Source organism: Ctenopharyngodon idella, chromosome 13, assembly GCF_019924925.1.
Source record: "Ctenopharyngodon idella isolate HZGC_01 chromosome 13, HZGC01, whole genome shotgun sequence".
Lineage (NCBI taxonomy): Eukaryota > Metazoa > Chordata > Actinopteri > Cypriniformes > Xenocyprididae > Ctenopharyngodon > Ctenopharyngodon idella.
The window spans coordinates 10,971,065-10,985,677 of record NC_067232.1 but is presented as its reverse complement, the minus strand read 5'-3'; the positions used below and the strand labels follow the sequence as shown (position 1 = coordinate 10,985,677).

The 14,613-nt window shown below is 35.9% G+C and overlaps 1 protein-coding gene across 18 annotated transcripts in view; it reads left to right on the top strand.

Moving 5' to 3' along the window:
• The window catches only part of LOC127525051 (regulating synaptic membrane exocytosis protein 1-like), a 78,113-nt gene that overhangs the window by 56,763 nt on the left and 6,737 nt on the right, over positions 1-14,613 (top strand). For 5 of the 18 annotated variants that reach the window (XM_051917238.1, XM_051917239.1, XM_051917237.1 and 2 more), the window contains 11 exons: positions 210-287; positions 1,568-1,666; positions 1,942-2,031; positions 3,853-3,930; positions 4,902-4,973; positions 5,141-5,206; positions 7,401-7,513; positions 7,615-7,724; positions 8,260-8,420; positions 9,605-9,825; positions 12,527-12,677. In XM_051917238.1, the coding sequence (XP_051773198.1) occupies positions 210-287; positions 1,568-1,666; positions 1,942-2,031; positions 3,853-3,930; positions 4,902-4,973; positions 5,141-5,206; positions 7,401-7,513; positions 7,615-7,724; positions 8,260-8,420; positions 9,605-9,825; positions 12,527-12,677 (1,239 nt within the window). The remainder of the gene's footprint in view (positions 1-209; positions 288-1,567; positions 1,667-1,941; positions 2,032-3,852; positions 3,931-4,901; positions 4,974-5,140; positions 5,207-7,400; positions 7,514-7,614; positions 7,725-8,259; positions 8,421-9,604; positions 9,826-12,526; positions 12,678-14,613) is intronic. The other 13 variants (XM_051917242.1, XM_051917241.1, XM_051917246.1 and 10 more) reach the window with 9 other exon arrangements.

The following is a 14,613-nucleotide window of genomic DNA, read 5'->3' as shown; positions in this document are numbered from 1 at the left end:
ATTCCGCTTGTCTCTAACCTTGATTAAATTATAAGCACCAGAAAAAAAATATGATCTAGAATGAGGGAGTTGCCTCTGGAGTGATCTTTGCATGTTTGTTTGTGACTTTTGACATTCTTTTGCTATTTGAGTGGACTAACCACAGCTGTGATGTTGATACATCTTTTGTTTCCCTTTTGCATGCTTGCATGTTAATGTAATGTTGCCAGGAGTTCATCTAAATACAGTAGCACACTGCCTCCTAAGATGCCTTTATTAGTCAATGGAATTCATAAGGATATTTACAGGTAAGGCAGCCAAATGAACTCTTAAGCCATCCTTTTTGACTAATGAGTATTTTATAGCATCTGTGAACCTCAACCTCCGGAGCGCTTATTACTTATTATGGATTAGCTAATGCAGTATGCTGGTGCATATATTTTTTTTATTATTGTCAAAGTTTGACACAGTATTTTCTCATTAAACAAAACCATTAAACTGGATGTTCGTGACAATGTTGTACATTTACTGTTAATAGGCAGAGTAAGTGACTCTTGTGAAAAAAGTCCACATATTTGTATTGAATGTGCACTTGTACTGTACTTCAAATCTTATAATTTAAAAAATGTACTTGCAGATAAAATAATATTAATGAAATAAAAGGCCACTTAAGTGTACTTAAATAGAGCACACATTCATGACTATGTTTCTTAACACTCTTAGGTACACTTTTATTTTTTATTTTAAATTACAAATTTTAAACTATAATACATTTTCATTTAACCTCACTCTAAAAAATGCTGGCTTGTTTCAACACAAATTTGGGTCAAATATGGACAAACCCAACCATTGGGTTAAAAAAATTAATTTAAAAATGTAACCCAGTGGCTGGGTTTGAACATATTTGACACAAATTTGGGTTGAAACAACCCAGCATTTTTTAGAGTGTGCAGTTAACATTTTTTTTTTAAAGAATATTATTTCCGTTATAAGTACTCTTTTTACAAGTATGCTAAAGTGTATTTTTTTTCACAATGGTCCATAAAAACACCATATTTGCATTTTCAACATCTTTAGCATATGCAAACACCTAGACAGGTATTGTAGTCATTCAATTGGAGATTGAAATACAGACAATCTTGTGGGAATCTGCCACTGTTAGGTGTTAAGATGGTAGGTAAATGTGAGTGCTTTCTGTCTTGACTGTGGTGTTCTAGTTTCTGTGGATGTTTAAAGTAGCTTGTTAATTTTAAAATATACTATGTTTAAAGAGTTAGACAGTAAATCACTGTTAGCTGTAAACATCTTATGCTGTGTCCTAACCCGGCGCGATGGGACATGTTTCCAGCAACGAGCAATTTGTCTGTCCAAACCAAGTAGGTCCATAATTTCTGGAGAAAGTTATCTGCATTCCCATGGTTGGGACACAGTGTTAAACTTTGAACATGTTTCTTTGTTGCTGTAATCCACAGAAAATTTGGTCATGTGATTTTGTTTTTTTGTTTGTTTTTTGTTCTTTACGTGTTTTTTTTTTTTGTGACTTGTGACTGCTTTTGTTTGCACTTGTTTGACTTTTGTTTGTGTTCAGCTCAACACTTCCTGCATGCCTTAAGTCAAAGTCACGGCTGTCTGTAGTCACTGCCACTCAACGCCGAGTTCTTAGGTTCACAGACAAGATCACCATTAGGTAAGGGGTCGAAAATGTCAACCATTAACCCCATTAGATAAAACAACAGCGTCAAACATCCAACAGCTCCCAAGAGCCAGCAGCTCCTCATTCAGAACATTATCAGAAAATTCTCCCATTATCTCACACACCACATTTTAGCTGCTCTCTTGACTTCCTCCCCTTACAGGTTTGCTTTTCATTTTATTTTGGACCTAATGTTTTTGTTCTTTGTCATCTTCCTATCCTCTTTTTTCCTTCTCCTTTCTCCATTGGATGGCATGTTGTGACCCTAGTGATCTACAGCCCTCTCTTGACAGGGTTAGAAGTGCTAGTACCAACTGTCTGAGACCAGGTTCTAATTCCAATTCACCTGAACGAGACAGGTACACTCTTTATTTTGAATGGGATTATTCTAATTTTGTTGAATTGTCATTAATATCATTCACAGACAGGACACTCTTATAATGTTCCTTTGAACACAACAATCACTGGGTCTCATTCACTAATGTGTACACACACATATTGTTTTGCATAAAACTTGCTTGCAAACACAGAAATCATTTTTAATTTTAATTTAGGATCAGATTTTTAATAAACTAAAACCATACCTACAATTCCAAAACATGAAATTTGTTAAAGGATTAGTTCACTTTCAAATGAAAATTAGCCCAAGATTTACTCACCCTCAAGCCATCCTAGGTGTATGACTTTCTTCTTTCTGATGAACACAGTCGGAGTTATATTAATAAACATCCTGATGCATCCGAGCTTTATAATGGCAGTGAGCGATACCAACGAGTATGAAGCTGAAGAAACTGCATCCATCCACATCCATCCATCATAAACGTACTCCACACGGCTCCGGGGGGTTAATAAAGGCCTTCTGAAGCGAATTGATGCATTTGTGTAAAAAAATATCCATATTTAACAAGTTATGAAGTAAAATATCTAACTTCCGCCAGACTGCCTTCCGTATTCAGGTTACGGAAAAAACGGAACTGGCGTTGCGTCAGTTAATCTTTTTGAACTGCGAGAGGCGTTGCACTTTCTTCCTAAGTTGAATACAGAAGGTGGTCTGGCGGAAGCTAGATATTTTACTTCATAATTTGTTAAATATGGATTTATTTATTTTTTTACACAAATGCATCGCTTCGCTTCAGAAGGCCTTTATTAACCCCCCGGAGCCGTGTGGAGTACGTTTATGATAGATGGATGTGAATGGAGGCACTTTATTGCCATTATAAAGCTTGGATGTGGCAGGATATTTATTCATATTTCTACAACTGTGTTCATCAGAAAGAAGAAAGTCATATACACCTAGGATGGCTTGAGGGTGAGTGAAGCTTGGGCTAATTTTCATTTGAAAGTGAACTAATCCTTTAAGTAAAATGTTTATAAATATAAAAGTTTGGGGTTGGTAAGATTGTTTAATGTTTTTATAAGAAGTCTCTTATGCTCACCAAGTCAGCATTTGTTTGATTGAAATACAGTATAAACAGTAATATTGTGAAATGTTATTATAATTTAAAATCTCTTTGACTTTTTTTATTTTAAAATCTTTTGAAATGTAATTTATTCCTATGATGCCAAAGCTGAATTTTCAGGATCATTACTCCAGTCTTCAGTGTCACATGATCCTTCAGAAATCATTCTAATATGCTGATTTGCTGCTCTATAAACATTTCTTATTATCAATGTTGGAGTGAGATTGTGTAGAAAGCTAATGCTAATTATGCTAATTCCTAACTGCTAGCATACACTCACTAATTTAGATGAATCTATATTAATTAGCTTTAGAATTATTTTTTGTAAATCTGCTGAAAATTTGGCTTGAGAGCTTTTTTTCTGCACATACTGTTAAATAAGAACACTTATGTGTGATTTATTAGTGAATAAGACCCAGTATGTCTATGTTAATGTCAAAATAACATAGACAAACTGCTGTTGGGTCACCCACTATGCACTGCTCTGTTAGTGTCCAGTGACTCTTATGGCCAGATGACTTTGTTTTGCGTCTTGGATAGGGAGCATTTATCCAACCACTGTTGCTGGAGAAGTGTCTTAAATGAGTCCCCTGAATCTGTACATCTTGTATGTTTGAGATGACCGTTGTCACAGTCTCTATATTGACCTCCCGTGTTTCTTCCATCTCCACTTTGAACTCTTTGGGTGTTTGTGGATCACACACGCACACACTCACGCAGGAGCACCCAGTCTCTGCCCCGTACCAGACCCACGAGCCCCAGGATCCTAATTCAGCATGCCTCCCCAGAAGACGACAGGTATCCCTCCTGTCCTCCAGTCCTATCGCTAAACCTCTCTGCTCTTCTAACCTGTCCGTCCCCTCTCTGCCATGGGACTAGATAGTGGATGTACTGTATAGCTAACCCTCCAGCCTCCTGTAGCTTCTGACCTGTAGCTTGTTGTTACCCAGCCCCATGATTTTAGTGCTCTATAATGTGATCGTCAGTGTGTTTTGTAGTTTTTCAGCTGCTCAGTAGCTTTAAAAATGTGGCTTTTGTGGTGTGATGTGTAGTGTGTTGCATTTACTCTGAATTTCATGAGGTTGTGTCCTTTTTATCTAAACTCTTACCACAAACTATGATTTATTCCCTTGGTATTATCTTCAACAGTTTTTACACTGATTTTTCCAGCTGTTTTTAATACATTTAGATACATTACAGTGACCCCGAAAAGTATGTTGACATATAAAATGCACAAATAACTTTGCATTATATAACAAAATATAAACCAAGTGAGATTTATTTTAAACTAAAAATACCACAAGCATACTTTACAGGCAAAACATTTCACACAAATAAGTTGGTTAGTTTTCAGATTATAAAGAAGTAATCTAATGCTGTGATATTCAGACATTTTAAGTGTCCAAATTCGTTTTGGGGGCACTGCATGTGTCTTCACTTTTCTCTGGATTCATCTGAAATTGTAATGATTTCAGAGGTTTTGTCTAAACTTTTTGGGTATAAAATGTTACATATGTCATACGTGACCGCTGACACATAAGAGTCAGTTGTCTGTGCTCCATATCATACACAGTGTGTCTTGTGTATATGTCTTAATTACTGTACATGTTATTGTATCATTTCCTTTTGTGTGTAGCCACTAAACCAAAGTGGCATGATTTAGCCCTGATGACATTGTTTCATTAACATCAGTCCATACTGTGTCATTGTGTGTCTGTGTGTCTGTATCCATGCCACTCACATGTGTTTGACCTGATCTTATGAATCAGCTGGGTTTTGGAGGCTATGTTCCCCGCTCAGGAGACAGTACATCACCTCAGTGCAAAGCCAGACGCACAGAGGTACACACCCACAGGAAGATCTCTAGAGCACATATACCAATAACATGTCCATCTCCATCGTGGCATTTTATTAGACAGCAGTTTCATTTACTGTCCGTCCAGTCCTGAGTGAATCCACTCCTCATTCTTTTGTTTTCTGTCTCGCCTCGATCATTTCCATGTTGCAGGCAGTCGAGAACTCTGGACAAGCCTAGCTGTCAGAAACTTGGCAAGAAAATATCTGACAGCGAGCGGTAAGACTTATCAAACCATGTCACGTCACATTTGCATTGCCTGTTCATTGTACAGAAAGTCCTGTATGTCCGTACAGTACCTGTTTTGTACAGTCACAAATCACCCTTATTTATTTCACACTGGATAAAGCTTCTAAATTGGACTTGTACAATGGTTTTGGTTAAATGATGAAATTGTTCAACTGTTTCTGACCATTTTTACATTTTATATCAGGGCCCAAAATTAAAATATTGCCAAAGCTTCAAATGTGAGACAAAAAAGGACTTTGGTGAGTAAATAAAATGGTTAATAAGAGGAGTTGTTTGCCAGTTCTCTCACAATACGTGAATAAAATAAAATGTTTCAGTTGAAATGGTAAAAGCAGTAATATTAAAATAATATAATAAAATAATATAACATCTGAAGGTATGTTAAAAGATACTGTACAACTTACCGAAATCCGTATCATGTCTCATGTAATAGCTCAATCGGTGTTTCAACCTCGGAAAGACGTCAGTAAAACAGCTTGTAAACAATGTCACGTAACGCCACATTACCTCAGAAAAACCATATCAGTGACCATAAACTCATTAGTCAGCTAGAAAAATGAACTCTAGAGAGCAGCATTCTGATAAATATCAGCTATGCACCATTACACATTCATTATAATTTTTAATGTTCTTCAATATTTAATGCATATTTGAATAAATCAGTTATGACAGCCACTATTTAAATGTTTATATTTAAAAAAAAAAACTAATTGAAATAGACATATGATTATGTAATTCTAAACTTTATTTATTATAAAAAACATCATTGAGTGTAATTTAAGTGTTAGTATATAAATAAGTTAATTTTAACCTTCAATATTATAGTACTGTAGTACCAACTGACTCCCATGTGTAGTTTACAGCATTAGTTGAGAGATTTTTTTCCTCTAGAAAATTTGCCATGTAACGTTACTGTATCTGATATACTACATCCGAAATAATCGATATCGAATCGAAATCCGAATCGAATCACAAGCATGTGAATAGGAATCGAATCGAATTGTGAAAATTGTCAATACCCAGCCCTAATATATATATATATATATATATATATTATAAATTTGTATAAAAGTGATTTGAGTGATTCAAATCATAGATAATCTGTCTTCCTGTTAAAAAAATAATTTCATTGAATTCATGAATTCATTTCAAAAGACAAAAAGACCTGTAAAATATATAATATACAAAAAGAATAAATATATATTTTAATAAAAAATAATTAATTGCCGGTACATTTTCTCAAATCACCCAGCAATGTTAAATTTGGACCCTGTAATTCGTATATTGTTCTGTATATTATATTGTGTATATTTTTAGTTGTTATGTGGGTTGTTGAACTTTTACAGGGAAGTGCTGCACTGGCTTCATCCGCAAACATATTTGTTTTTTCACACATTCACACTTTATTTCTCTGTTTTTGCAAATAATTTGTTGGCTTTTTCTCCATTTTGTTGTTGTTGTTTTTTTTCTTCTATTTATGATTTGTCACATTATTATTCTGTCTTGTATGTTGCTATTCTCACTGGCTTGCAGCATTAGGCCAACCTCCGTTCTAAAGGGTTCACGCAGGAAGAGGGTATCGATGCCTCCATTGGGTAAGGTGACCCGTGCGGGGGTCAACCAAAGGCTCACCCCAAATGGAAAGGTGCTGACCCTGAGCTGGGCTGAGAAGCCTTGCTGTGCTCGACCCATCCTACATTCACACAAAAAGCCTTGTCTTTGCTATAACCTCTGCTGCTTTCGCTCTATTCTTTCAAATGTTTTGTGTGGTTGCTGCTTTTTATACTGAAATCCCACCTGTCCTCATCACCTACCCACAGTTTTCTGTTTGTTGCCATGTGCATCATAACAACAGTGTCGTCTTTCACAGTTTACCGCTATTTTTTTCATCGGTTTCACACCCTCCGCTCTTGTATTGTTTGGATTTCCTTATAGCTCTTAGCAATAATACGTATTAATAATATTACCCTATCATGCAGATATTGGTCCGGTAAGGATTTGACAGTCTGTTCGTGAAAATGTGTACTTCTTGATGCTGTGTGTTTATCAGACTTACATTTTGGTCCACATTGGTTGGCGGTATGGCCTTTGTACTTGATAAAATCATAAGCAAAAGTTTCTGTCTCCCTTTTTTTTCTCTCTCTCACTCTCTATCCTCTACCAGGGTGCAGCCGCACTCCCGCCCCACATTCTCCTCATCAACAGCGGACTCTTCTTCGACACGAAAGGTCAGACAGCTTCCCCAAGTTCCCGCTAAAAGCAGCAGTGTAGAGCAAGGTACAGTCATTGTCCACTGACTTGTACTGGTTACTTTTACCAATTTTAGTTGAATAAATATGAAAATTATAGCATCATATTGTTTATCATTTGTGTATTAGCTCTTGCCTCAGAGGAACGATCGCGGCAAATGAAAGTACGCACCTTCCGAACATCAGCTCCCTCCAGTACCAGCCAGGATCTGGAGAGGGCGCTCAAGAATAAACGAGAGGTGAGCGCCGTTCTGCTCTCTCGGATTGGACTTCATTTTCATATACACTACTGTTAAAAAGTTTGGGGCTGAATTTCTAATTAAAATAGAATTTCAGTTTTAATATGTTTGAAAATGTAATTTATTCCTGTGATGGCAAAGCTGAATTTTCAGCATCATTACTCCAGACTTCAGTGTCACATGATCCTTCAGAAATCAGTCTAATATGCTGATTTAGTACTTACAAACATTTCTTAGGTTGAAAACAGTTTTTCCTGCATTGTTTTTTTTCAAGCCATCAAACAGTCTTAGATGAATATAAAGTTCAAAAGTATTTGAATTTGAAATGTTTTGTAACATTATAAATGTTTTTACTGTCATTTTTGATCAATTTAATGCATTCTTGCTGAATAAAAGTATTAAAAATATCTTATACTGACCCCAAACTTTTGAACGGTAGTGTATAATCCCATTCCAACTCTTTCAAACTGTGAAAAATCTAGAATGTTCAGAATTTATACACGCTTTTCTTCTTTTCTGCATTTCATTCCACTAGCTTTATAAGGAGCAGCGACGGAGCTGTGACAATGTGTCCCATAAGTCCTCAGACAGTGATGTCAGTGACGTGTCAGCCATCTCTCGCGCCAGCAGTGCCTCGCGGATCAGTAGCACCAGCTACATGTCCATTCAATCAGAACGACCCAGGGGTCGCATTAGGTGAGATCCATGGGGTATCTATAATCACACGGGAATGTTGCATTAAGTCTGACAATTTTTGTAACATTTTGACACCTCGTTAGTTATGTCACTTGTTAGAGATTAGTTTGTAAATGGAATGTCATACATTTTTTTTAAATTTTCTTTGTGTTTATTTTACATGAGGTAAAAATCTGAGGAGAGATTATAAAAGCAGCTGTGAATCTTTATAGCACCTCCATTTCTACATTAAAGGGGCCATATTCTACACATTTATAGCATTTTTTTTTTACACTTGAAGTTTTAAATTCACAAAAAAAGTCACAATCTTCCATCCTCTCTCTGTCATTTTTGCTACTGTAGCTTTAAGTTGTGCACTGAATAAATGTTTGTGTAGCAGTCAATAGTTAATGTCACATTGCAATGGTTAACCTGTTTTTGTTGTTTAGTTCCCATACATTTGCGTTGAGTATATTTACACTTCTGTTTAAAAGTTTTGGGTCAAGAATGCATTAACTTGATCAGAAGTGACAGTAAAGACAGATTTCTATTTCAAATAAATGCTGTTCTTTTGAACTTTCTATTCTTCAAAGAATGCTGAAAAAAAGACAGTTTCCAAAGATATTAAGCAGCACAAGTGTTTTCAACATTGATAATAATAAGAAATGTTAATTGAGCACCAAATCATTACAATGATTTCTGAAGGATCATGTGACACTGAATACTGGAGTAATGACTACTGAAAATTCAGCTTTGCCATCATAGGAATAAATTCCTATAAATTTTAAAATATTAAAATAGAAAACAGTTATTTTAAATTGTAATTAAAAAATTTTACAATATTACTTTTTTACTGTATTTTAATCAAATAAATGCAGCCTTGATCATAAGAGACTTGCAAAAACATTAAAAAAAATTGACCCCAAACTTTTGAATGGTAGTGTTCATTGTAAATCAAACACTTTTATATCAAAATGGCACAAAAAAAAAAAAAATCACTTTATCACTTTAAGATGTTCTCACTCCAGTCTTTTCCATGATTGCGTCATTCTCAGATTTTTATGATTTTCAGTAAACTCATGTTGAGGGAGGTGCAGAAAGAACATACACAATAATCAAACACAGAGGGTGACATTGACTTCAGTGATTTTCCATTTGTCACTTGGGTTACCGAAAGTCTTTGCTGTGTTTTCTCCCTACACCAGCCGTCATATTCATCCATCCAGCCGCAGCATGTTGAAGAGTACGAGTGTTAGTGGGGAAATCTACACTCTGGAGCGTACGGATGGCAGCCAGTCAGACACCGCTCTGGGAACATTGGGAGGAGGCGGGAAAAAGCGTAGATCCAGCCTTAGCGCCCGTGTAGTCGCCATTGTGGGCATTCCCTCACGCCGCAGCAGAAGCACCTCTCAGCTCAGTCAGACAGGTGAGACACTACCAGCCAATTGTATACTTTCTACACAACAATGGCATTGCTCAAGCATTGCTCCTAATAAACTCACAAGTATTTAAATCTAAGACATGCTACTCGCTGCTTCATGTACCATAGGGCCTTTTGTCCCAATGAAACTCATTGTTAGAATGTCAGTCTGGGAAAGTCACTTTTATACTCTTTTAAACACCAGAGAAGAGATACAGGACACGGATACAGTTTTTATATGCTCTGTAAGTGTAAGGTGCCCTCTACTGGTGTAAAAGCTTAAAAACAGCAGTTATTATGGCCGGAAATGCTTTGTATCTTGAGTAACAATGAGGAGATATTAAGCAGAATGACATTAGTGTCATCAGGACCAAAAAGCATTTGGGAATTGTTACCAAAATGAAGACTGGCATATTATAAGGATTGATTTCCTTTCAGTCAGTTAAATCCATTTGCCAAGACCGCTGGATGTCTTTTCCTCAGTCTTCCTGCTTTGCTTAGATGGCTATCTCTTATCTGTCTCTCCTCTTTCTCCGGGTCACTGCTGTCTGGTGGATCTACGTATCAGGTCTCACTCTACCCTGGTTCACCTTTTAAAGTAGCATGTGTCTTCAGTCTCTTTAAAAGTGTGGGAGCTAAATCCTCGGGCTGGAAATATGAATGGCAGCATGTTAGCATTGGCAAGAGTTCACTCTGTCAGGTGCAGATCAACCTTTGAGTCCTATCAGATGTAATGTAGATAAATACCTTTGAAGTTGGATCTGATATCCTCTAAAATCCCATATTTTAAGCACTGTCTGTTTATAGTTTAATAAATGGATTGCTGAAAAAAGAAACAAATTCAAAAAGGATGGCAAAAGAAGTTTTTTTGGCACCACTCTCTGCCAAACGCCTGGATAATATCTTAAAAGGCCCATCAGATGATAAATCACAAAGAGTTGCAAAGATGCGATAAATCAGCATTTTAAAGAGCTCCGCTGCTCTGTAACAGCTGTTCCACGCTCTGCCCACTGCACCAGCCTCATCCATTCACAACCAGAGCCAAAACTAAAAATATGATTACGGTAACATGAGTTAATGCATTAGGTGTTATGAAATAACAACAAACTATTTTTTTAAAGCATTTAATTGTGGTTCATGGTAATTTATGCGTATACTAATACATTTTTTTTAACAATATAACACTACTGTTTAAAGTTTGGGGTCATTCTGATTGTTTATGTTTTTGAAAGAAGTCTCTTAATCCACAGAAACTTAAAATACAGTAAAAACAGTAATATTGTGAAATATTATTACAGTTTTTTTTTCTGTTTTAATATATTTTAAAATGTAATTTATTCATGTTATGGAAAAGCTGAATTTTCAGCAGTCATTACTCCAGTATTCAGTGTCACATGATCAGAAATCATTCTAATTTGCTGCTCAAGAAACATTTCATCTTATTATCAATGTTAAAACTGGTTGTGCTGCTTAATATTTTTGCGGAAACAACGATACATTTTTTAAGAATCTTTGATGAATAAAGTACAAATTAACAGCATTTATTTTAAATATATTTTTTGTAACAAGTATATGAACAATATTGATTAATTATCATTAACCTGGATTAATAAACACTGCAAAAAATTGTTGTTCATTGTTAATTGTTAGTTTATGATACCTAATGCATTAACAAATTAAACCTTTTTTTATAAAGGATACTTATTAACTGTTTCAAAACATTATTATTTTTTTAAAGCAACACTGTTTTTTAAATATTATCATAAGAGTGATATAGGCCAATGATGATTTGTCTTTTAAATTGGAGAATGACTAACGATGCCAGTGACATTGACTGCACGTGATAGTGACACCCAGTGTTCAGATTATGAATTTCATTTATTTCACAAAAATGGGCCAAATTCAGATTGTCTTGTGGGCCGCAACAGAGGATGTAGTTTGGACACTCCTGCTTTAAGATTATGTTTTTAAGTACAATTCTAGAAAGTCCAAAAGACTAGAAGAACCTCAACATACAGATGTATTTTATTCTGTAGATTAGTGCTGCGGTTTAGCATTGGCATCTTAAGATAATTTCTGTTCTGACAGTATTTTTCCGTTTTCCCAACTAATGTCAGAGCCATGCAGAGGTCTGCTAATGAAAATCCTTGTCAGAATTCTTGTCAGAATAAGCCATTGATTGTGTTTTGATGAAAGTGAATATGAGTGAAGAGGTAAATCTCTCTGCTACATTTTTAACTCAAACAACTGGCATGACAGCGGCTCTGTGAGCCACCTCAGTGGTTGACATTTCCAAAGGATCTGTAATCCATCAAAAGGCCATAAATAGTAAGAATGGTGCCCCATGACGTCCAGCAGGAGATGTTACGCTCACTAGGGGCGAAGAGCAATATTTTCTCCTGATTGACGGTTGTAAGAATAGCACACAAACTTAAACACCTGGGCAGGCAGGCACACACACACATGAATAAAAAACCTTGCAGAAATCAAAGCAAATATGTCCACTACACCTTTTAAAATGAGTGAATATTTTTAATTTAAGTTTCTTTTCTTTTCTTTTTTTTAGCTCTTACAGATTATTTCTAAGTACTGCCAGGAAACTGCTTGAGTAAATTTGGGAATCATTGGCATAGAGGACCTTAGTGGGAACCCCTTGTCCCCATATGACAGTCCTGTGTATGGTAATACCATTTTTCCCCATCCACAGAAGCAGCCAACAAGAAAGCAAAGGGATCCAGTCAGATCCAGCGCAGTCAGGAGACGGGAATGGCAGTGGAGTATCCCCGTAACGCCATGGCCCGCCAAGCCAGCCGAGAGTCCACTGATGGCAGCATGAACAGCTATAGCTCTGAGGGCAAGTTAGTATCCAGTGCAGTGTGACTACTTCTTTGTATACACAAAATATTGTCTTCATAAACCATATATTTTCTTTTTGCATTGGTACTTCAGGTCTTTGCATCTGTCTGTCTGTCTGTCTATCTATCTATCTATCTGTCTGTCTGTCTCTTTTTCATTTATTTTATTTCCTACAGTTCAATCTAAGGCCATCATCTAGCATAAACCTGCTTTATTCAGTATTGTCAGAGCCACTTTTATGAGACTTGAAACTGAAATTCTGACACTACTGTTCAAAAGTGTATGCTTTTTAAAAAAAAAAAATTAATATATTTATACAGCAAGGATGCATTAAATTGTTCAAAGACATTTATAATGTTACAAAAGATTTCTATTTAAAATAAATGCTGTTCTTTTGAATTTTCTATTTATCAAAGAATCGAAATATAATCTTGTGATTCTTTTTGCAATTTTTCTCGCAATTGCGAGTTTATATCTCACAGTTCTGGCTATTTCTCACAATTCTGAAGTTTCTCTTGCAATTGCGAGTTTATATCTCACAATTGTGACTTCTTTTCTCAGAATTGTGAAATATAAACTCGCAATTTCAAGTTTCAAAGTCCAATTCTGAGGAAAAAAATACTTTTTTCTCATAATTGCAAGTTTATATCTCACAATTCTGACTTTATAACTCGCAGTTGTGACCGACTGTCACACAATTCTTACTTTATAATTTGCGAGTCAGAATTTACTTTTTTTTTTTTTTTTTTTTTCAGTGGTGGAAACAAGCTTCCATAGTTTACACAACACTGATAATAATAAATGTTTATTGAGCACCAAATCAGCATATTAGAATGTTTTATGAAGGATCATGTGACACTAAATTCAGCTTTGCCATCACAGGAATAAATTACATTTTAAAATGTATTAAAATAGAAACATTAATTTTAAATTGTAATATTATTTCACAATATTACTGTTTTTACTATATAATTGATCAAATAAATGCAGTCTTGGTGAGCATGAATGTTTAAAAACATTTCAAAATCTTACTGACCCCAAACTTTTGAATAAATGTATACTGTAACCACTCCCTTAAAATGTCCTGTCTCTGGTGTTTTTTATGCATTCGCTGCAAACCCATCACTCATACATAAATGGACTCTCAACAGGCAGTGTGTCATGTACACACAAGCTTCTCTCGTCTAGATTTATTTGGAAAAACCATAAAGATAAGCTAATAGAGAACAGTCTGATTTACAGAGCTAATGCTGTGTCCACTACTGTCTAAGCTCCATTTTTGGAGCCAGATGGCAAGCGGTACTCCCCTATAATAATTAAAATATCCATCATCTGCGGAGAGGGGCCTTGGCAGGGTCTGTAGCTGCGCAGAAAACGGCAACCATGCATCCCTTTGCGGCTTCAGAACTGCGGTCATTCGGTCAGCCGGTCTGTCCGTCGTGATACACAGAGTGTGACACAGCAAAATGAGCAGCAACTCCATGATTTAAGGCTTATTTATTGTGAACGTGTTTTAAATAGTCTGAAATCATATAAAGCGTTCATATGGTAGCACGACATGGGCTGGCACGTCCCTCAGACATTCCTGCAGGAGTTAGGTCATGGAAATTGTGCTGGTCTCAAAGGAAATATTGAGTGTATTAAGAGGGGCCTTAACGCAGGACAGGGTTTACATACCATACTCAGCACAAGGCTGCTTTTCAGCAGCTTTTGAACTCTATATGAGGGCAGTACACTCATTCTGCAATAGTAGATTTCATCCATATAAACTAATTGTTGTATATGTTCTTGTTTGAAGTTTGTTTTCATATGTTGGTCTCCACAAAGGACTCAGAAGATTCATTTTTTAATTTTAATTGACTTATGACAACAAAGAAAGTATTTAAGAATGCCTAAAGATAACAAGAAATTGACTGTAACTTAAATTGCATTCATCCA